This window comes from Microcaecilia unicolor, chromosome 4 (genome assembly GCF_901765095.1).
Source record: "Microcaecilia unicolor chromosome 4, aMicUni1.1, whole genome shotgun sequence".
NCBI lineage: Eukaryota > Metazoa > Chordata > Amphibia > Gymnophiona > Siphonopidae > Microcaecilia > Microcaecilia unicolor.
In genome coordinates, this window is record NC_044034.1 from 202,436,964 (window position 1) to 202,461,750 (window position 24,787).

General features: G+C 41.7%; 2 protein-coding genes across 2 annotated transcripts in view; one reads left to right on the forward strand and one right to left on the reverse strand.

Annotated features, from left to right (window-relative positions):
• PTDSS2 (phosphatidylserine synthase 2) overlaps positions 1–6,370 on the reverse strand; it is a 322,237-nt gene extending 315,867 nt beyond the window's left edge. The window contains exon 1 of the mRNA XM_030201130.1: positions 5,980–6,370. Within this exon, the coding sequence (XP_030056990.1) occupies positions 5,980–6,161 (182 nt within the window). The 5' untranslated portion in view covers positions 6,162–6,370. The remainder of the gene's footprint in view (positions 1–5,979) is intronic.
• SYT12 (synaptotagmin 12) overlaps positions 1–24,787 on the forward strand; it is a 421,655-nt gene that overhangs the window by 114,629 nt on the left and 282,239 nt on the right. The window lies entirely within an intron of this gene.

Consider the following 24,787-nt stretch of genomic DNA (forward strand, 5'->3'; position numbering starts at 1 on the left):
TTTGTGAGCTAGGGTGCATATTTTGAACGTGATGCGTTCTTTGAGTGGGAGCCAGTGTAACTTCTCTCGTAAGGGTTTAGCACTTTCATATTTTGTTTTTTCGAATTAGTCTAGCTGCAGTGTTCTGAGCTGTTTGCAGTTTCTTGATTATTTGCTCTTTGCAACCAGCGTAGAGTGCATTACAGTAGTCTAGGTGACTTAGTACCATTGATTGTACCAGGTTGCGGAAAACGGTCCTTGGGAAGAAAGGTCTTACTCTTTTTAAATTTCCACATTGAGTGGAACATCTTCTTTTTCGCATGACTCTCAAGTGTTAGATGTCGATCAATAGTAACGCCAAGGATTTTTAGGGTGTCCGAAATTGTCAGTTTTGGGTGGTGAATTTGTTCGTGTTATATTGCGAGGTGAGTACTAGGCATTGGGTTTTTTCTGCATTGAGTTTCAGTTGGAATGCATCCGCCCATGTGTGCATAATATGTAAACTTTGGTTGATGTTGTTGGAAATTTCTTTTAGGTCTTGTTTAAATGGAATGTAGATTGTTACGTCATCAGCGTATATATATGGGTTGAGGTTATGGTTTGATAGATGTTTGGCCAATGGTATCATCATTAGTTGAATAAGGTCGGTGAGAGGGGGATCCCTGTGGAACTCCGCATTCAGGTTTCCATGTATTCAGGATCCCATATATTCGGGAACGTCACCATAAATGATCCTGTGAATCAAGGTGCAAACCTTGAAGGCAACTCATTCTCTAATGGGAAGCCAATGGAATTTTTCACAAAGGGGCTTGGCAGATTCAAATTTAGATTTTCCGAAGATCAGTCTCGCCACGGTGTTCTGGGCAGTCTGAAGTTTCTTCAGTAGATGTTCTTTGCAAACAACATAGATACTGTTACAATAGTCCAGCTGGCTTAGTACCATTGATTGGATCAGATTCCGGAAAACATCTCGAGGAAAAAAAGGTTTTATTTGTTTAAGTCTCCACATCGAGTAAAACGTTTTCTTTGTGGTGCAATCTGTTTGGGATTCTAGGGTCAGGTGCCGATCAATAGTGACACCTAGAAGTTTTAAACTGTCCGAAATGGGTAGTGAAAGGTTGGGAGTAATTATAGTAGTAGGATTTTATTTATTATGCTGAGATGATATGAGACAGTGAGTCAATTTCAAATGAAATGAGTTAGCCCATTCGTCCATTGTACTGAGACCTAGGCTAATGAGATTGGTGATTTCAGCCAAGTCCTGCTTGAATGGTATATAAATAGTTACATCATTTGCGTAAAATGAATGGATTTAAACCTAATTTAGATAGGGCGTTTGCCAATGGGATCATCATTATGTTGAATAGTGTAGGGGAGAGTGGCGAACCTTGAGGGACTCGACAAGCTGCATTCCAAGATGATAAAATTGAATTCAGTTTGAACCTGTAAGATCTGGAAGAGACCCTTAAACAATTTTAGTACATTTCCACCAATTCGAAAATAATCCAAAAGATGTAATAGGATTTCGTGATTAACCATGTCGAACGCACTGGACATGTCGAATTGGAGAAGAAGTATACTTTTGTCACTAGCATTTTGTCAGTCTAAGTTTATTTTTTGGCACCTGGGATGTAATGCACACATATTTTATTGAAATTCTCAAGATTAACCTGGAAAAGAGCAACATTGACATTCACTATGCAGTGGCGGTCCAAAACCAGAGTGTTAAGGGTTATTCCAAATGGGTCTAAAAACAGCTGGCAGACATACAACTCTGCCATCCTTAGATATTCAAGTTATATAGATAATGCTGGGGTGAAAATACATCTAACTGTCCCAACACAATTAGTATAGTGAAGGGGTAAAGAATGGCCAGCACCAAAAAGTTATCTGTATAGTAATAAAAGGCTACTATACAAATAATTTGTGTTTAGGATGCAGAGGCAGCAGTCAGCAACCAATACATATATTCAGTGCTGCTGCCTATAAATACCAACTGTGGCATTTAAGTGCTGTCACTGAATATTATCCCTACTATACATCTGTATAAGTCCATGATGTAACTGCACTTTAATACAAGTTCTGATCACCCCATCCCAAAAAGGATACACTGGAACCAGGAAACAATGATAAATGGGACAAACAGTTCCTTTATGAAGAAAGTTGAACAGATTAGGGTTCTTCAGCTTGAAGAACTGAGAATATAACAGATCAGGACTACAGTAAAACAGGTAAATAGGGAACTTATTTATCTCTTCATATAATACTAGGATTAGGGGATGCTACTTCAAAGCTAACAGATAAGAAACAAATTGGAGAAAGTATTTCTTTCACTCAGCATACAATACTCCTCTGGGAATTCTGCACAACTGCAAAATGCAGACTTGTGTATAGTTCTCCACAGGCAAGTAGCAGCAGTGCCAGCTTGCAAGCTTCCTACCCATCAGTGCCAATCACATGGTAAAAGGAAGAAAACAACTGCAGATCGAGGCATTCCATCCTCCTCTGCCACCCGAAGTTAGACTGCTGATGTGACCACACTAGCTGCAGTGTGTTCTTCTTTGCTCAAATTAGAAAGTTGCACTGGAATTGCACTAGGACAGAAATTTCACCCATCCCTGCCCATTTCCAATGGCATCAAACTGTCATGAAACACCTAGCCACTCACCTGGGGTTACCCCACGGCCACTTAGAGAGTCTATCTCCAGCACTGCACAGCTCATGTCTGCCTGAACCTGCCACTTGTGCTCTACACTAGCACCCTCCTCCCACCGACTGGGTCACAACCGCATCTGGGCAAGTCTCCCGCTCTCAAATTATCAGTGATTTCTAGGTTACTGAAGCCACACTCCCAGTGGTCCCACAGTTCCCAGAAAGCACTTACAGACCCAACACACAAACCATCAGGATTCTTTATCAGTCTAGACAGGCAGAACAAACAAACAAATGTGTTTATTCTCAGAACTTGGAACAGTGGGGGGGGGGGGGGGGAATGTGCAAACAGTAACAGGTAACTGAAACACGGTAATTATAACATCAGTTAAACATCTATATACTGATTAAACAGTACCTGGGAAGGTCAGGATATAGAAATGTTCACAGAGCCTCAGCAAAGTGATCTGTCTCTCTTTCCTCCCGGGCTAAGACTGAAGCAACAGCCAGCATCTGTTGGGTAATTTCAAAACTCCAGGCCAATCAGAGCCCACAGCAGTCAAGTTTCAACTAAAAATTGGCTACATCACTGCAGGCACTTCCTATTATCTGTGTGCTGACTAAAAGAAAGAAGTCAGTCCCCAATAACAGCTTTAAGCATAAACATGCACCATCTGCTGGCCATACTACAGAAATACTCTTTAGAATTAATTTAGGCAGGAAAATATCCAATACATTTTACAGGCTTAAAACACACTGCTTCTTCACACTAACCTATACCGTACCTACAGTAGTCAATGCTATTACTTACTTGCTCACTGCCCATATTTCCTTCCAACCTTAGCCTCCTGTGGGTTTTTTGGATGGTATTCCCTATTGAACCAATGAGTATTCTAAGCCTCAGTCTGGTGTTCAAGCTGCCTCTCTGGGCATTCCAAGCTCATTCTGGCACTTCAACTGCCTTTCTCCATACGTCCCAAGCTTCATTCTGGTGCTCCAACTGCCTCTCAATGCATTCCAAGCCTTATTCTGGAGTCACCAGAGATTTTGACTACACTCCTTTGGCAATGTCTTCCATCCCAGTGGGCATCTCACAGGATTCCTGAAATCTCCATTCCCATGCAGGTCTAGCTCAAATCAGTCTGACCCCAGATGCCAGAGGATGACACAGCATGATGTGCAGCTGCTACTCTCCTCCTCCTGCCACATGATTGGTGCAGCACAGAAAGCACGACTGGCGTTTTTCTCCATGGGGGCTGTAGAAAGAACTGTGTAGGATAAAGAGTATGCTGGTATCTAGCTGAAGGGTAGGGCGAGAGAGAACAGGGACTGAGCTTGATGGACTTTAGTCCGACTCTGCATAGCATGTTCTAATTATGTTCTAAAACGGTATAGGTCAGTGGTTCCCAAACCTGGTCCTGGAGGCACCCCAGCTAGTCCGGTTTTTGGGATATCCACAATGACAATTCATGAGAGATACTTGCATGCACTGCCTCCACTGCATGCAAATCTCTCTCATGCATATTCATTGTGGATATCCCAAAAACCTGACTGGCTGGTGTGCCTCCCGGATCAGGTTTGGGAACCACTGGTATAGGTGCTAGTAGAATTTTACTCAAAATTCAGCCGAGGAAGTCACAGCAAAATGTTGCAACCTTTAAATCAATTCTATGAACTGCCATGACTCTTTTACTTTAGCTGTATATTTTTGTTTGTTCAGTTGCTCATTGAATGTATTTAAATTGTGTATGTTGATTTATTACCAGCCTTGGTTCAACAAACATAAGAAACCAGGAGAGAGATTTCAAGCTCTTCGGCTTGAAACCTCTCTCCTAGTTTTTAAAGGTCAGCTCAAGGATCACCTGTTTAATATGGCCTTTGTTTCTGACAGTGCCTTGCTACCCAATGGTACAGCAGTCTATGTAGTGGTGTCATATCTGCTCTTCCTTGACCTATAATCTCGCTGATTCCCTTCCTCTACCCTCTCTCCTTTCACAAACAGAATTCTTTTCTCTCTTCACTATTATTTACTGAATTTGTATTGTGAACTGTTCCAATGTATTTCCCATGAGCAGGATATCAAGCCTAAAATAAACTTGGAAGGTATGAAATGCTTCAATGTATTTCCCATGAGCGGTATACAAAGCCTAAAATAAACTTGGAAGGTGTGAAATGCACTAAAATCAATAAGTTTCTATGTTGCACAACATTAGCTGTACCACTATTACACTTAATTATCCACTTTAGATAAGAAAGCCTCCAAACACAAAAAAATCATTTAAAAAGTAACAACACTCATACAGGTACTACACCTGCTCCACTTTAAAATAAGGTAGATATTTAGAGACTTAACTTCCTTGCTTCCCGTTTTCGTTCTGTTGTCTCACTTTAAAAAAAAATGTAAAGTTAAATACAGTGTATAAACTCACAGAACACATGATTGCTGGGTACAGCAATATCTTTGCACATTCAGAAGATATGTAAATTCTGGAACAACTTTAAAGGCACATACAGGGAAAAAAAACCCTACACAGTGGGCTAGTCTGAGTGGAGAATCCCACCCACCTTACTGGGACTTGAACCTAACCTGCTGCTGATTTATGTCTATAAATATAGTACATTATAACTTGAGTTTTTTTGTGTAAAAAGTTGTTTTATTATCGGCAGACCTATGTGATGCAAACACACACAACATTTTGATAAGCTCATGCTTTTGTGGTTCTTTGAATGATATTTACACTGCAACCAGGGCTAGTGCAACTATTGAGCACCCTAGGCAAGCCTTCAGCCTTATGGTCCTCCTCCCCCCCAAACCCTTCCCTTCTATTTTCAGGTCCCTCCAAGTTTTACTATCGTGCTGGGGAGTTTGTCTTGCAGTTAGAAGCTGCACAGTTTACACATACACGTTACACACTGTTCACGAAGTCGGTGCTACCCAAAATAAAACACCTCCCTTAACTGTAATTTACAGCAGTAACAAGTGAAGTGAATTAAGTCAAATGCAGTCACTAATGCCTGGAGCGCTGGCTTACAATTCTTAGTTAAACATTAGAATGCAGAACGTCCTCTAAAGCTCTGAAACATGAATCAGCAGGTTGCATTCAGGTAAGTAACTTTCACAGGCTATTCTGAAGAACATATTTACAAGTCCAAGAATTTTGTCGCTGGCAAAAGAAGGATAAACAAAGAAATCAAGATTTAATCAATTGGGGAAATACTCATTCACACACAAAGTAGCTAGAGAACATACTACATTTGGTTCCCAGAAAACAACAAACTCCTCTCCTTTCGCCTGTTTTATTAAACCTCCCATAGAACAACCCGCCCGCCCCGTCACCACCACCTTACCAGAAATAGGTATTGGTGCCATCGTCGTAGACCTCTGAAACGGTCGCCCTCCAGAGCCCGTCCTCCCGCAGGACCTGCTTCAACCGGCTCCGAGGCTCGCCTGCTTGCAGAGCTCCATTGGGATGCTCCTCCAGGGCTCCCCTCTTGACTGGAAGGCTACCTCTCCTATCGTTCCGGCTCATTGCTGGAAACGGCGATAAAGCTGAACCGATAAACGGTTACTCAGCAGCAACCGAAGACTATACTAACCGCGCCAATGATGTCACGGCACTCACCCCGCCCCCATTTCCCTCACGGAGAGGAGTTCGACCTCGACGCGCGAAGGCGGACGACGTGGAATCAGGGCCGAACGTGGAGTCCTTGACTGTCACTGATGAGGTGGAGTGGGCGGGGCTATAGAGATAACAGTTTGGAGGGCCGATCTCTCCGAGGCAGCCAGGCTGTATCATGGAGCGTGGCCATTGATAGATAGCGGCGCTCACATTTGGGGCGGAGTCAGTGAAAACAACAGAGGACTATTTTGCTGCAATTGTAAAGGGGACTCCTGCTAGGGGGCGTGACCAATGAGAGTATTTGCTTATGAGGGCAGAGCAGGCGATCACGCGGTAGCACGTCGATTGGTACAGTGGCGTTGGGGGTGTTGGAGGCACTTTATTTAGGGGACAAGTGTGAACCTAGCGCTTGCTGGCAAAGATCCTTTTCTAAAGTAAAGAGGGCTACAAAAAAACAATTGTGTGTAAAAGTATGCCTTCTGTTTTCATTTTATTGATTGCACAGTGAAAGTAAAAGGAATTACATTGATGGTTTTTATGATACTGGTTAAATTCTACTAATATAAAATACAGATTACATATACAAAATTATAAAGAGTAAATTAAACAGTATTAAAAAAGTTTCTTCGTGAAACAGATCAGCAATAATAACAATCCTATTAAAAAAAATTAAAATTGTGAATTCGTTAATACACCCGTTAGATTATCATAATCCTCAATGGATGTATGCTCAATAATTTGCTGATGCTTTCAAAGACAAAATAGCAAAACTCTTCTGTAGGTTACTACTAGCTATGAGATCTGAAACTTCTTGTCTTACATTACATTGTGGATATAGGAAAACCAGAAGGGACTCCTTTTAAAAGATTGAGGAGGAGGCTGTAGGTAAAATGATACATAAATTCGCCAAGAATAACTGCTATTTATGTCTGTGTGCTGCAGAATTATTAAAACACATGCCACCTCAACTATTGTCATGGCTTACACAGTTGATAAATTATCTTTTAGCTGAGGGGCTTTTTGAAGAAGAATTGGGGAATGTCATCCTGAACCCCTTACTTAAATGAGAAAATTTAGATGTTTCAAACAATAATCGCCCAATAGCAACCTTCCCACCTTGACCAAAGTCATTGACGCTGCAGTGGCGAATCAACTTCAGGAGTATTTAAATCAACATGATATAGGTGACTGAATTCAGTCATGATTCACAACTCTATATAGTACTGAGATGATCACAGGGGGTTCAGTGCATACATTTAGACGGGGACATTTGCACCATGTTTTTTTGGAGGGGTATGTCATGGACGTGGAAGAGCTAACTAGCTATCAACTAGCGTGTTATGATTAGTGTGTGCTAACTGGTTAACAGGGGAGAACTTAGTGCCTTCTAAATAGGAGATGGTAAGTGCTTTCACATTAACTCTCTGCAGGTTCTGCATGATAATGTGAACATTAGTGCATGACCCACAAATAAAAAAGAATAAAAAGTCCCAAAAAAAGTGCTATGTTAGTCTGGGTTTAGTGCACAGGAACGTCCCATGTTAGAAAGTGTTAATCCTACATTTCAGCGCACTTTAGTAAAAGGACCCCTAAAATGAAATGAAATAAAAGTACAGCAACACCCACTTCAGAGTGAGGGATGCCTTCAAACAGAAATTCTTATGTTTCATGTATGGATAACTTTGGAGGTTATGATATATCTTATTGGACCAAACAAAAGAAGTTTATTCATACTGTACCTTCCCTTCTGGTCATCAGAGGGCCCTTCCAGGGTTAAATGTAAACACCACATCTGAGATTCACATCACTGTCCACAGGATGCTGCTATTGTTCCACAAACAACCCAATTACAACAAATTTAAAAGTTCTGAGCAACATAAATCACTTTACTGCTCATACATTCTAAACCTGCACTCATTCAATTACTTTTCTTGATGTGTTAAGACATCTTCTGTGTCCAGTACAAGTCATGATGTGCTAGACACATTTCTATAAATGGACTACACTATGGGGCCCTTTTACGAAGTGGCGGTAGCTGTACTGTTGTGTGCCAAATCAGCCTTGCTGCCAGGCTTGCTCAGAAGGCTGGTGGTAGGTGCAGGTTCTGGCGTGCAACAATTAGGGCACTAGAAAATACATTTGTATTTTCTAGTGCAGGGGGTTGCTCAGTGTTAATCAGGCAGTGCCCCAGGAAATGACCGCGCAGCGTTTAACTTACTGCACGGTCATCTCCTTTTTGTAAAAGTATTTTTCTAAATAGCAGAAGACTGTTAACTGATTCAGATCCCAAAAAAACTTCCATTCTTATTAAACATTTATCAGGAAAGTGCAAGAAAATTCGACGTATATTGAACAAAAATTGTATGCGTACCCTGAATGTGCTTAGAGACATCAGGAAAAAGCCATGCACAATCACCCAAAAATGTAAGTTGCTGATGACAGAAGTAAAGTCTCATAATAGAGTCCTTATCAGATGGAAGCACTAAAGATACTAGCAAAGTAGTTCTGTCCTGTTTGTCTGTCATAAATGTCTCCAGAAAATTTGACAGTTAAGGCTATCAGGAAAAACCTCATCCTGTACATCTTGTCCACCTTGATTGTCCTTCTTACGCCTAAAAGGCAAATACATAATTTTTTGAAAGGATGGAATAGTTCTCTTTGGTAGTCCTAAATTTTCATTGAGTAACCTTTTAAATAACTCAGAGATATGGAGGGGAACCGTGGAACGTTCATTACCCTTAAATTCAAGATACTCATCTTATTTTACCAAGATCTCTAGTCTATTGTGCAGTGATGCAATGACTTTAATTAACACTGGTTTGGTTCCTTGAAAAGATGTAAACTGTTGATTCAATTCAGATAATGTATTAATGTGGTCTGAAACTCCTCACGTGGTCAGATAAATTCAAAAGGGTCCCAAAAAATCCAAATATAGAAGAAATCCCAATAAAGATACCTTTAAATATTTTGAACCAGCAGAAGATGTGCTTTTTCAATTTCTCCTATGCATGTAATTGTGAACACACATAGACTACCATACCATTTATCCTAATTGGTCCATACTTTTAAAAATTTAAAAATGTGTAAATATTTTTTAAAATATGGACTGTTTTTAGCGTGTGCTAACCATGTAGATGCCCATAAGAATATTATGGGCATCTGCACAGTTAGCACGTGTTAAACGCTATCATGCCTCTTCTCGAACATATCTCAATCTTCACCTACCAAATTTCAAAGGTCTCAAATACAAGACCTACTATGCATCCAACTTCTCCATAATTGGCAGCCAACTCTGGAACATCATACTAAGATACATCCGTACAACCAACGAACATCTACCCTTCCGAAAACTGCTGAAAACATACCTCTTCAAACAAGCCTATCCAAATGACCCAACTTAATTCACCAGCCTATCCACCACTTACATTAACAATACCTCAATCCTTCCCCCACTTCTATTCCACCCACATCTCCTCTTCTTATCCTTCTCTATACAATTGTGTTATCTTTGTGATACTTTTCACACATACACTGTGTTGCCTCTATGATACATTGTACCCATACATTGTATTATCTCTGTGATACCTTGTACCAATACATTGTAAGCCGCACTGAACCTGCTATCGAGCGGGAAAGAGCGGGGTATAAATGCTACAAAATAAATAAATAAATAAATTAGTAAACAGGGCCTTATGTGTGTTCACAATTACATGCATAGGAGAAATTGGAAAAGCCCGCCTTCTGATGGTCCAAAATAATTAAAGGTTATCTTTATTGGGATCTCTTCTATATTTGAAATATTTAGTATGGTCTGAAACATTCCCCTCAATGGTGTTAAAACGGTCTTCAAGCCATCCTAATGTCCCTTCCATAGTATTAACTTTGCCAGCAACCAGAGGAGTCCATTATCACATTCAGAGCGATCAAAGAAGGTGTAACCAACTTCAAGAGAAACTGGTTCTTAGGGATTCTAATAGGGCTAGAGTGAGAAACACCTACCCCACCACAGCTTCTGTCCTGTCTTGCTGCAATCCAACTCTCTCCTCAAGCTGTTGCTGACCTGGCAGGGAACTCAAAGCATTTCCTGGGTCTAGAGACTCCTACATAAGTACATAAGTATTGCCACACTGGGACAGACCAAAGATCCATCAAGCCCAGCATCCTGTTTCCAACAGTGGCCAATCCAGGTCACAAATACCTGGCAAGATCCCAAAAAAGTACAGTACATTTTATGCTGCTTATCCAAGAAATAAGCAGTGGATTTTTCCCAAGTCATTTTAATAATGGCTTCCTTTAGGAAGCCGTCCAAACCTTTTTTAAACCCCGCTAAGCTAATCTGGCAACGAATTCCAGAGTTTAATTACAAGTTGAGTGAAGAAATATTTTCTCTGATTGGTTTTAAATTTACTACTTTGTAGCTTCATCCCATGCCCCCTAGTCCTAGTATTTTTTGAAAGCATAAACAAACTATTCACATCTACCCGTTCCACTCTGCTCATTATTTTATAGACTTCTATCATATCTCCTCTCAGCCATCTTTTCTCCATCTTTTCTCGGGAGCCCACTCTTAGCTGAAACCTGAAGCCATGGTCAAGGAGGGGGGTTCCAGCACTCAGGGCTGAGTGTTGCCTCAAGCTAAGATGCCTCTCCCTTGGCAGACTTGGCAGTGAGGGCCACACCCTTTTGCATCACTGCTGTACCAATCACCCAGCCAGCTGAGAAATGGTCATCTGAGTCATGGGGGGGGGGGGGATGACTGTAAGATACCCCCTTACTCTTCCCCCTCTGAAAATGTCCATTGGCAAGATGTTTTTGTGCTCATTATGTCTACCTTGTTGCTTCAAAAATGGCCATTTCCTAGACATTTTTAGATGTTTTGTGCTCAGTGTGTTTTTCTTTGGTGACCATTAAAAAAAAAAAAGTCCAAGTGAAAAACGTACAAAAACAAGCCAATGAGATGTCTGAGGGGGCCTACATTCTTAGTAGACTGGCCACACAGACATCCCATCAGAGCAGTGGGGTATTCTAGGGGGCACTGCCGTGAACTTCATATTAAAGGACCCAGGTCTCACAGTTATTCCCTTATATTGCATGGTGACTCCTCCAAAACACATCAAAAACCTATTGTACCCAACTATACACCACTACAATAGTCCTTTTATCTGCAGGTGTCACCTAAATATAGGTACAGTGGGTTTTTGGTTGGTTTTGGAGGGCTCACACTTTCCAGCACAAGTGTACCAGTTAGAGTGGGATATGATCCTGGATCCCCTTCTCCACAGTCCACTGTACGGACTACTAGGCTACTCCAGGGATCTGCATGCTGCTCTAATAGGATTGGCCATAACATCTGAAGCTAGAGGCTGGTATGTACTGATTCTTTCACATCTTTGGGGGGAGGGAGGGGATCAGTGACCACTGGAGGAGTAAAGAGGGTCCTGCCTGTGGTCATCTGGTCATTTAGGGCACCCTTTTGTGATCTAAGGCGTGATTGAAACAGGTCTAGACCAAAACATCTAACTTTTAGCCCTGGACATTTTTGCTTTGTTCCATTACAGAAAAAAAGGTCCAAGTTTTGTCCCACCACCAACATGCCCCCTTGAGAAGTGGGTGCACTGCATACAAACTGCATAGAAAACCATCTTAAAAGATGTTTTTTGAAAATAGTGATTTGGATGTTTTGGCAGGGAAAAAAACATTCTTCTGCCACTTTGTGCCACTTTTTGAACATTTTTCTGTTTCAAAAATTAGTCCCTTAGTGTGACAGGAAAAAACTGAAGTTTTTGAAAGCATTATATGAATAAATTCCAGTATGCTGGAGCAAAAGAAAAAAATGATGACAAGCTTCACTGATCATTTCTGTGTATAATTTGCAGGCCTGCTCAGCTACAACATCAGGCCTTATCTAAGACTGTACCATTTGCATCCAGAATTCAACTCTCGGACCTTATTCTTGGACTGGGAGGCTCGCTGAGGTTTTCATTTCGAGACTTTGAGGAACTCCGCTTCTCTACCATTGGGAGTCTGTGACAGACGGCAAGGTGAGATAATAGGATATATTCCTATGGTCATGGGGATAATTAATCCTTAGTTTGTCTGAGACAGATAGGTTTACGTCAGGACTTCTGGTCTGTGCATTCAGCTGATCACTGTATTTTGCATAAGACGTGTAATAAGTTCTTATAAGAATTATTAGGATTTCAGGATTGTACTGGGTTGTGTAATCACTCCTTTAGTTAGTTCATTAGGATAATCATGTTGTATTATCTATTTTGGTGATAATCTATTTTTATAGCAAGTTATTTTTGTATTTTGCTTGGCATTTTGCTTCAGTACTGTTTATATATATTTTTTTCTTTACATAATAAATAATAATATATTCCATCTGTGGCATGGTTTCTTTTACCACAAAAAATGGGGGAAAATAGATAAGCCAGAGTCAAATATTTACTCTTCCACTAACACAAGACTCCAACATATTTATATATATCAAAATGCTTTTATTGCATCGTCTGTGCCTTTAAACAGCACTCGACATCATTAAACTAATCAACCAATCACTCTTCCACATTCATTCACCAATCACCCTCTGTACCTTATAATTGAAATACAACTTAAATCATATAATACAGCAAAAAACACACTTGGCAATATCATTTACATACAGAAAAAATCTGTGTGAATTATATGTGTCCAGTTAACCAACATTAAGCCATATCATATGGACCACTATTGAATTCACAACCAAATGTTGTGCAAACCGTTTGATGCAGCGTCTTGGTGCTTGTCCCGTCTTGTTCAAACTGCTAATGGAGCCACTGAACCATTAGCTTGATGGTGTATAATTAATATTCAACCGCAACACTGCTCCATAAATGCACCACCACATTATCCTGTGGCGTTCATAATAACCAACTTATAGGTACTGGGTGAGCGATGTTTCACATCAAGTCCATCTCCGTGGTTTTGAGATGAACTTGATGTGAAACACCGCTCACCCAGTACCTATAAGTTGGTTATTATGAACGCCACAGGATAACGTGGATGCGCATTTATGGAGCAGCGTTGCGGTTGAATATTAATTACACACCATCAAGCTAATGGTTCAGTGGCTCCATTAGCAGTTTGAACAAGATGGGACAAGCACCAAGACGGTGCTTCAAACGGTTTGCACAACATTTGGTTGTGAATTCAATAGTGGTCCATATGATATGGCTTAATGTTGGTTAACTGGACACATATAATTCACACGGATTTTTTCTGTATGTAAATGATATTGCAGGACGTAAGGCGTCAGAAACAGCTGATCACAGCAGGAACTTCCTTGAACGAAGGCGCTACTCCGGCGCTGAACTAAAGAAGACTCTCTTCAGCTGCAGCAAACGAGGTATCTGATGCGGCAGCGGGGCGGGCGGCGGCAATGGCGACGGGGGAGGGTTGGTGGCGGGAGAGGGTTCAAGGGGATCGTCGTCAGGGGGGCCAGGGTCAAATCTACGGGGGCCCAGGCCCCCTCAGGCCCCACGTAGCTACGCCACTGTAGCACAAGACTACCTCTAGGGTTGCCATTTTGTAGATGGCACCAACAGGGCTGGTACAACAGGACCATATGGTACAGAGCCAGTAGTCTCCAGATGAGGTTGAGATCCTTTGGGGTGGGGGGGGGGGGGGGTTGAGTTTTATTTGAGCCTGCAAATAGGTGGGAAAATGTGGGGTACAAATGTAGCAAATAACAAATAATTTATTGGGGGTGGGTAGTGGGATTGGGGATGGGGAGAGTTTGATGGGGTGGATAGTGGGATTGAGGGGTGGGGAGAGTTTAATCAGTTAGTGGATGGTGTGATCGGGGTGGGGGAGACTGATCGAGGGGTACGTAATGTGATCAGGAGGTGGGTAGTTGATCAGAGGTGGGTGGTACTTGATCAGAGATAGGGGTGTGTGATCGGAGGGGTGGGGAAGTTTGATTGATGGAGTGTGGGGACTTTGATCAGGGGTGGGAAGGTTGATCAGGGTGTCTGGGGTGGGAGAATTTGATCAGGGGGTGAGGGACATGATCAATGAGGCAGAGGGAGTTTGATTGGGGGTGGGTAGTGTGATTGGGGGTAGAAGGAATTTGATCAGGGTATGGAGTTTGATTGAGGGGTGGGTGGTGTGAGTTCAAGCAGATACATATGTCTGATCCACATGGATTTGTGCATCCACAATTAAAAAAAAAACCTGAATCTCAAACATTACCCAGATAAACATGGGAAATTTCAATTAATTGTTTGAGATCATCTGGAAACAATCCTGAATTTTTATTGAACCTCCAACCAGACTGGTTTCCATTTGATCTCCAAAGTTCTGCACAGCTGTTATCAACTCCTATTTCCTTCATTAGAGACTAGTGTGAGAAATACCTTACATTTAACAAATAGCCACTACCATATTTAAAAAAATCAACATTTCTATTATGACCTATTTATTTATTTCCACAGTTTCTATACCACACTAACCATGATACTAGGTGGTTTACAATTTTTATAATAAAAATATAAAACAATTCCATAAAACAAATAATAAAGCATAACAAAGCCATTAAAAACAACAAAAAATATTGTGCCATATTAGATGTTTCTTTGTGTTATGACTTCATAAATGGTCTAACACTGTCACGTCCCTCACCTTGCAGGTGATGGCGCTCCTGGGGCACTGTCCTCCGCCATTCTTTGACGCCGGGGTTCCCTTCTGCGACGCTGCTTCCACCTGTTCGCCAATGGGCGTGCATGCACGCATGCACACCCAATCAGCATCCTCTCGCATGCTGCTTTCTCTCTCAGTCAGCGCGCCTCTTCTCTTCTGACCGACGCTGGCTGGGCACACTCAGCATGCTGGGTTCTCTGCCCCGCTTCTCAGCTCTGCGGATTGGCTGTGTGTGTCCTGGCCCTATACCCTGGCTACCTATGGACTCTCCCTTGCTCTTTCTCTGCCTCTCCTATTGGGTGTCCTCTGGTATCCCTTCAACCCATGGCAGCTCTTCCTCCCAGCTGTTTCTTGTTACAGACTGATTCCAGCACTATTTCTGGGAAATCTTTCTCTGCTTTTGGGCTTCAGCTTCTACTCTGTAGTCTGCTTCTTCTGCTGGTCCCTTGTTGCTGATTTTGCTTGTGCCTGGACTACTCTTTTGCCTGCTGCCTGCCTGTTGAACATTGCTTGTACCTGGATTACTCTCTCGCCTCCTGCCTGCATGTTGACCATTGCTTGTACCTGGATTACTCTTTTGCCTGCTGCCTGCCTGTTGAACGTTGCTTGTACCTGCCCCTCCGAAGGGACACCACCTTGTAAGTGGTGGAGGGGCTTCCGTGTTTCAATGACTCAGAGGGCTATGCTGAAGGGTTACCCATATCAGACAGGCCTCTGAGGAGAAACCAGACAAAGAGTGTCCCAAACTGGAGGATCCAAGATGGTGTCGAGGGAGGATGTACGTTAGTTGAGTTCCCGTTTTCAGGGCCGTGCCTAGGGTCTCTGGCGCCCCCCTGCAGCCTATCAGTTGGCGCCCCCCCCTGCAGATTATCAGGTGGCGGTGGCGCCCCCCCCCCCCCGTGAAAATGATCGCTCACCACACTGACAGGAATTGTCAGCAATATTCTTAGAAAGAAATTGCTATACATTGCAAAATAAGATAGCAGATGTAAATTCTCAAAGTGGACATATTCCAAACACTAAAATGAAAATAAAATGATTTTTTTTCTACCTTTGTTGTCTGGTGACTTTCTTTTTCTGATCATGCTGGCCCAGTATCTGATTCTGCTGCTATCTGTCCTCTTAACTCCGTTTCCAGGGCTTCCTTTCCATTTATTTCTTCCTTTCCTCCTTTCTTCTTCATTTCTGGTCCTCAGCTTCTGCCTATTTTCTTCATCCATGTGCAGTTTTTCTCCTCTCTTCCTTTTCCCTCATTTCATCTCCTTTATCTCTCTTCCCTCCCCTCTATGTCCAGCAATTTCTCCTCTCTCCCTGAGCCCTGCCCTCCCAATCCATGCCCATCCATGCTCCTCTGTCCCCTGCCCCCTCCATTCATCCCTTTCCAGCAATTCCCCTCTCTCCCTGAGCCCTGCCCTCCCAATCCATGCCCATCCATGCTCCTCTGTCACCTGCCCCCTCCATTCATCCCTTTCCAGCAATTCCCCTCTCTCCCTGAGCCCTGCCCTGCAATCCATATCCATACATGCCCATCTGTCCCTTCCATTCATCCCTATCCAGCAATTCCCCTCTCTCCCTGAGCCCTGCCCTCCCAATCCATTGCCACCCATGCTCCTCTGTCCCCTGCCCCCTCCATTCATCCCTTTCCAGCAATTCCCCTCTCTCCCTGAGCCCTGCCCTCCCAATCCATGCCCATCCATGCTCCTCTGTCCCCTGCCCCCTCCATTCATCCTTTTCCAGCAATTCCCCTCTCTCCCTTCCATGACCCCCCCTCGCATCCATGCTCCTCTCTCTCCCATGTCCCAGCCTGGCCTGCCCTCTTCTTCCCCCCCCCCCTTCGCATCCATGCCCCCCCCTTCGCATCCATGCTGTCGTTTCTCCCCTGCCCTCCCGCTCCCATTGTTCAACTGCCCACCCTCTTCTCTTCCCCCAACATCCCTTTTCTTTTTTTTTTCTTTTTAAATTTACCTCCGTGGCGATTCCGGCAGCGCAGCATCAGGGAAGGAGGCGGCGCTCCCGATGTCTAGCCTTCCCTTCGCTGTGTTCCGCCTTCTTCTGACGTCATCCTTGACATCAGAAGAAGGCGGAACACAGCGAAGGGAAGGCTAGAGACGTCGGGAGCGCCGCCTCCTTCCCTGACGCTGTGCTGCCGGAACCGCCACCACGGAGGTAAATTTAAAAAGAAAAAAAAAGAAAAGGGATGTTGCGGGAGGGCGAGCGAGGTGAGCATGGTGCAGCGGCGCCCCTCAGAGGGAAGCGCCCCCCTGCCATGCTTACCTCGCTTACCGGGTTAGCACGGCCCTGCCCGTTTTACACCAGAATACCTGAAGAAGTAGACGCGCTCCCGAGAGAATGGGGAAGAAGAAAGGCAAAGCCGTGGTGTTGCCCTCCTCGAACACGGCTGGGGTTCCCACCACTTCTCAGTCTACTTTGGAGAGATTCGGGGCCATAACGTCGGGGATATCGGTTCCTGCTTCGGGGAACAGCAAGGCTTTATTGCCGAATCTCAGTGGAGAGGGAGTGACTTTGAGTCCCCCTGTTGGCATGACCTCTCCAAGACCTGGAAACAGTAAGTAACGCTTCGCTATGGAGGTCGACAGTGGAAAAGCCCGAAGTGGGTTAGGATTTTCACGCGATCCAAGGAGGTCCTGGCGCAGCATTGACTCCGGATAATAAACCAACTGGGGGATTGGAGAGTGAGCTCTTCCCCCCGAAGATATCTGGAACAGTTTCTGTGGAGAAATTGGACCTGGTGAAGCCAAACAATGTCACAATGGACGCACTATGGGAAGTGCTGCAGAGTGTGAATAACTCTCTTCTTCAGATGTCAAAATTTTTTTAGGAATAAATATGTGATTATATCAATACTTATCTAACAAAGTGGAAGTCCAAGATAAAAAATAAAGATTTTGATTTCAGAAATGGTTTCTCTATGAAAATCAGTTAATCTGGTAATGAAGGACAATTTATGTTTCTTGTAAAAAATTGGAACTTCTGGAGACCCAATTAAGGAAAAATAACTTGAGAAAGATAAATTTTCCTAAAATACCCTGTATATAGAGTTATATTATTAGTGACTTTTGCCTTTGATTTAGATAGGAACAATGTTTTGAAATTGTATTTCCGACATATGGCTGATAGTTTTTTTGGGTTCAAAGATAAATATATTTCCTGACATATCAAGGGAATCGCAGACTAGGAGGTATGAACTCTTGGCTTTTAAGCCAAGAATCATTGCCCTAGGTGGGACCTTCCTAGAGCGATTCCCTTGTAAGTGTTTTATTTCCTGATTACTTATTTGTTGAACCCAGGAAATTACAAGAGTTTGTGGAGTTAAAAGAACAGATGAAGAACCCTCTGCAGCAACTTCCTTTAAGTTACCACTGTACCGGCTGCAATTACCGATTAACCTTCCTCCCTCAGAAAATATGAATTGTAAGATTAGCCATTCCATGTTTTTCTTATTTTCTTTGAGATTGTTTTCCTGATCTTGGATCCCCCAATTGTGGACAATAATGTGGACTAACAAAGATGAAATTTTTCCTTAATGTTTGTTTTAATTGATATTTTCTCTTTTCTTTCCCATTTATGTATTGGACATAAATGTAATATAAAATGAATAAATAAAATAATAATAAAAAATAAATTCGTTCCTTGACAAAAAAAAAACAAAAAATGTTGCTTGTACCTGGATTACTCTCTCGCCTGCTGCCTGCATGTTGACCATTGCTTGTACCTGGATTACTCTTTTGCCTGCTGCCTGCCTGTTGAACATTGCTTGTACCAGGACTGTTCCCTTCCGTTCCCCTCCGGCTGGTTCCTCAGCAACCCTCTCAGCTTCCTGCACAAGTCCTGCCGGCCGCCCGCCCACACCTGGAGGCTCAACCTCCAGGGAATGGCGGTCACTGCAGGTGAATCTCAGGGTTCTCAGCCGCCAAGCAGAGTACGGGGGCGTATCATTGCGCTCAGCAGTGCTCCACTTGGCACAAGAACTCACAAGTCTGACAAACACCTTCAATATAAAAAGCTTGTTGAAACAAATATGCCTTAAGTAGCTTATGGAACTGTAAGTAATTCTTCACAAACACTCAGGAAGTGCATTCCACAACTTAGCACCTCCTATTAATATTGTGATTTGTTTAGAAGCTCACCTGCAACATCAATAGATGTTATTGGCCTAAGACAGTCTGTTTCCTAACTACCTTCCAATCCCACAGTATGTTTCAAATTCCAGTGAATAAAACATAGAAACATATGTAATGCAACAGTGAGGTCCTAGAGGAAACAGTGGGAGGCTTAATACATCGAATAAGTACGCAGTATATGTAACCATATAACTATGTAATGCTTCCTGAAAGTTAAAATTATGGCTCAAATAAAGATTGCTTTAACATAATGGTGGTTGAGTTCCTGTGAAGGTAAAATATTTCTCTTTCATAAATTGCTATAATTAATGCATCTCAGACTTTGCAAAATCACCCATAGTAACATAGAAAACTATGGCAGATAAAGACCTGAATGGTCTATCCAGTCTGCCCAATAGTCACACTCATTATCATGTCATGATTAAACCAACAATGAATGTGATATAAAATACTTGATCATTGTCTCTCTTTAGCATAGACCATTGAAGTCTGCCCAGCCTTGTCCTTAGTTGCCATCAAAGCCCATTCCAGCCCATTCAAATCTGTCTTGCAATTGTGGGACACAGACCATACAAATCTGCCCAGCACTATCCTTACGTTCCAAATTTCTGGAGATTGTCAATGCCCTTTCCAGTCCATCCTAAACCAGGATGCCATATATGGGTCCTAGACTGTACAAACTTGCCCAGCACCGGCCTTAGTTCTTCACAGCCAGAGTCGCTATCTAAAGCACCACTCGGCATGCAAACACACATGCAACCATTTAAGTTTTCGGGTTTTTTATGCCATTCATTTTCTTTTTTTTTTCAATGTAAATCTTTATTGAAATAGTTTTCAGCAAATTAGAGATCCTCTGTGTTCACCCCACACCTTTTTGAATTCTGTCATCATTTTTTTCTCGACCACCTTCCTTAGGAGGGTATTCCTGGCATCAACCACCCTCTCCATGAAAAATAATTTCCTGACATTACTCCTAAGTCTACCACCCTGCAACCTCAATTCATTCCCTCTAGTTATACCGTTTTCCCTTCTCTGGGAAATTTTTCTTTCTATATTAATACCTTTCAAGTATTTAAACATCTGTATCATATATCCCCTGTCCCTCCTCTCCTCTAGGGTCTTCCAGTCTCTTCTCATATGTCTTTTGGCGCAAGCCCCATACCATTTATGTCACTTTCCTCTGAACCTTCAAGTCCTTTTATATCCTTAGCAAGATACTGCCTCCAAAACTGAGCACAATACTCCAAGTGGGACCTCACCAATGGCATGCACAGGTGCATCAACACATCCTTTCTTCTGCTGGTTATGTCTCTCTCTATACAGCCTAGCATCCTTCTGGCTATGGCTACCACCTTGTCACACTGTTTTGTTGCCTTAAGATTCTCAGATACTATTACCCCAAGGTCTCTGTCCCTATGTGTGCATATCAATCTCTCACCTCCCAGAACAATGGATTTCTACTTCCTAAGTTCATCACTCTGCACTTCTTTGCATTGAATTTCAATTGCCAAAGATTAGACCATTCTTCTAACTTTTGCAGATCCTTTTTCATATTTTCTACTCCCTCTGGGGTGCCAACAAATCTTAGCATCATCCTCAAAAAGGCAAACCTTAGCTTCTAATCCTTTGGCAATGTCACTCACAAATATATTGAACAGAATTGGCCCCAGCACCTATCCTTCAGAATTCTACTACTCACCTTTCTGTCCTTCAAGTGAATTCCATTAACCACCACCCTCTGACATTTGTTAACCAGTTCCTAATCCAGTTCACCACTTTGGGTTCTAACTTAAGCCTGTCAAATTTACTTAAGATCTTCCTATGAGGAACCGTGTCAAAGGCTTTGCTAAAATCTAAGTAGGTTTCATCTAGTAGACGATCTAACTCTCTGGTCACCCAATCAAAGAATTCAATCAGATTTGTAAAACCATGCTTCATGGATCTTGTAACTTATTGGATTCCAGGAAATTCACTATCCTTTCCTTTAGCATCACTTCCATTACTTTTCTGATAACTGAAATGAGGCTTACTGGCCTGAAGTTTCCAGCTTCTTCTCTGCCACCACATTTTCTTTTTATTGTTTTCACTAGTGACCCTGTCGGGCTCATTTTCGAAAGAGAAGGACGCCCATCTTTCAACATAAACTGGAAGATGGATATCCTTCTCCCAGGATTGTCCAAATCGGCATAATTGAAAGCCGATTTTGGACGTCCCCAACTGCTTTCCATCGCAGGGACGGCCAAAGTTCAAGGGGGCATGTCGGAGGTGTAGTGAAGGCGGGACTTAGGCATGCTTAACACTTGGATGTCCTTGACCCATAATCAAAAGAAACAAGGACGTCCCTGATGAACACTTGGACTACTTTACCTGGTCGTGTTTTTCTTACGACCAAGGCACAAAAAGGTGCCCGAAATGACGAGATGACCCCCAGATAGAATCGGGGATCACCTCCCCTTACTCCCCCAGTGGTCACTAACCCCCTCCCACCCTCAAAAAATATCTTTAAAAATATTGATTTCCAGCCTCAGATGTCATACTCAGGTCCATGACAGCAGTATGCAGGTCCTGGGAGCAGTTTTAGTGGGTGCAGTGCACTTCAGGCAGGCTGACCCAGGGCCATACCTCCCCCCACCTGTTACATTTGTGGAGGAAACAGCGAGCTCTTCAAAACCCACCACAAACCCACTGTACCCACATCTAGGTGCCCCTCTTCACCCGTAAGGGATATGGTAGTGGTGTACAGTTGTGGGTTGTGGGTTTGGGGGGGGGTTGGGGGGCTCTGTACACAAGGTAAGGGAGCTATGTACCTGGGAGCAATTTATGAAGTCCACTGCAGTGCCCCCTAGGGTGCACGGTTGGCGTCCTGGCATGTCAGGGGGACCAGTGCACTACAAATGCTGGCTCCTCCCATGACCAAATGGCTTGCATTTGGTTGTTTCTGACATGGACGTCCTTGGTTTCCATTATTGCTGAAAATCAGAAACGACCAAGTCTAGGGATGACCAAATCTAGGGACGACCAAATTTAAGGATTTGGACGTCCCTGACAGTATTTTCAAAACTAAAGGTGGACGTCCATCTTGTTTCGAAAATATGGGTTTCCCCGCCCCTGGATCGGGATGTTTTGCAAGGATGTCCATATCAAAACATGGATGTCCCTTTCGAAAATGCCGTCTCCTAAAATATTGATGCCTAATGTTTACATATAGTAACTCATACAATTAAGCAGCCTGGTGACGTGTCTTTATTACTTTATTGATACCTCATTGGTGCACTTGATCTTACAGTAACATGCTGATGCTGACTTAATGGGTTCTATACTACTGGATATAAGCAATACTGTAAAACAGGTCATATAATAATGCTGGAATGTAACAAGACGGTTTCTACTTTGATTTGCAGGGTAAATCCAGGGTGATTCCATTTGAGCCATAAATACAGTTCTTCCACTGAGTCATAAATATAGTTTATCCACTGGGAGATAAAACCTATTCTAATATAATTCCATGTTGTTTTCCACTGGATCCCCACTAGGTGGATACCAAAGACAATCAAGAAGTCAAAGCTCACTGGACTTTTTGTCTCCATTCAAACCTAAGCATTTGCCTCACATAAAACAGAGGAAACCTTTAGGTCCCTGTGATTGCTGCTACTGTGCCAACATGAGAAATATCCAGAGATTGTACCATTCATGAGCTTTTGAGACCACATAGATGTCTTCTTTAGATAGGGATCAATATGGTTACTAGAACACTGCAGTACACAATCATTGCAAATTAAGATGTATGAAGAAAAATTCAGAAAATCTGTTACAGACTTGTAATTTATTGCATGAATCATGCTGAGATCCATCACACCAAGTAAAGCTAACCAGTAAGATACAAGGATCAAGATTTGAAAATGGTTGACTGCAGGTTTTGACTCCAACGTTAGCATGGCACATTCCCAGTTAGTAATCCTTATAGCAACTGACTAGGATTGCCTCAGACATTATTATTAGGAAAGGACAATCTTTCAAAAGGGGATTTACATGTTTTGGGCTAGATTCAGTAAAGGGCACCTAAAATATTGATGCCAAAAAATCCTGCTTAAGCAGTATTCTACAAGCTGCACCTAAAATTTGGCACAGTTTATAAAATAGCACTTAAGCATGATGGTCACATATAAATTTAACAACAAAGAGAGTCCAAAATCTCCCGCAAAAAGACAAAGTCACAACAAAAATGAGCGGAAGCTGTCCAGAAGACCAGACTGGAGCCACAGATATTGGAACAAAAGTCATTTATTACGACCCAACACGGTCCGTGTTTCGGCCAAAAAGGCCTTCTCAGGGTCTAAAACAAAGTACAACGTGTATAATATAACATAGTAAAAACAATATAAAAACATAGAGTCACATATTATAGTATAATGGTGGCTTAAAATGACATTTTATATCTAAATATGCATTTAAAGTGAAATCGCAAGTAAATTGTACCGATGGATTGTGAAATATGTGTGATACTATTCAAACAAAATATGTGATATAGAAGAGACACATAAAAATGGTGATCTTATAATGGCCATACATAATATACTGAACAATAAAATGTATTTAAAAATATGAAAATGTAGTGAGTAACTAAAGATACATATAGAGATACAAACAACAAAATTGCAGGTCCAAATGGGTATCAAGGTAAGCATAAACGTATGTGAAGACCAACTTTTGCATAAGTGTTATTTAATATTTATCATACCTTCAGACTGGTTTATACTGGTATTCCTCCAAAAAGGATCTCACATAGAGTGAGATGATCTGGTCAGAAATATAAGAATATAAATAATATGGATGAAATTTTGATATGGATAAACAATTTAAAGTATACCCTTGAAACTGTATACAAGGGCTATTTAAAGGCTTATAAATATAAACATATACGGTATCAGATAAGATTTAATTAAAACTAAAAGTAAAATAAGATAAAATAAAAATAAAATTGTCGATCCATATCAAAATTTTATCCATATTCTTGTATATACATATTTTATTTTATCTTATTTTACTTTTAGTTTAATTAAATCTTATCTGACACCGTATATGTTTATATTTATAAGCCTTTAAATAGCCCTTGTATACAGTTTCAAGGGTATACTTTAAATTGTTTATCCATATCAAAATTTCATCCATATTATTTATATTCTTATATTTCTGACCAGATCATCTCACTCTATGTGAGATCCTTTTTGGAGGAATACCAGTATAAACCAGTCTGAAGGTATGATAAATATTAAATAACACTTATGCAAAAGTTGGTCTTCACATACGTTTATGCTTACCTTGATACCCATTTGGACCTGCAATTTTGTTGTTTGTATCTCTATATGTATCTTTAGTTATTCACTACATTTTCATATTTTTAAATACATTTTATTGTTCAGTATATTATGTATGGCCATTATAAGATCACCATTTTTATGTGTCTCTTCTATATCACATATTTTGTTTGAATAGTATCACACATATTTCACAATCCATCGGTACAATTTACTTGCGATTTCACTTTAAATGCATATTTTAGATATAAAATGTCATTTTAAAGCCACCATTATACATATAATATGTGACTATGTTTTTTTATTGCTTTTACTATGTTATATTATACACGTTGTATCTTTGTTTTAGACCCCTGAGGAAGGCCTTTTTGGCCGAAACACGGACCGTGTTGGGTCGTAA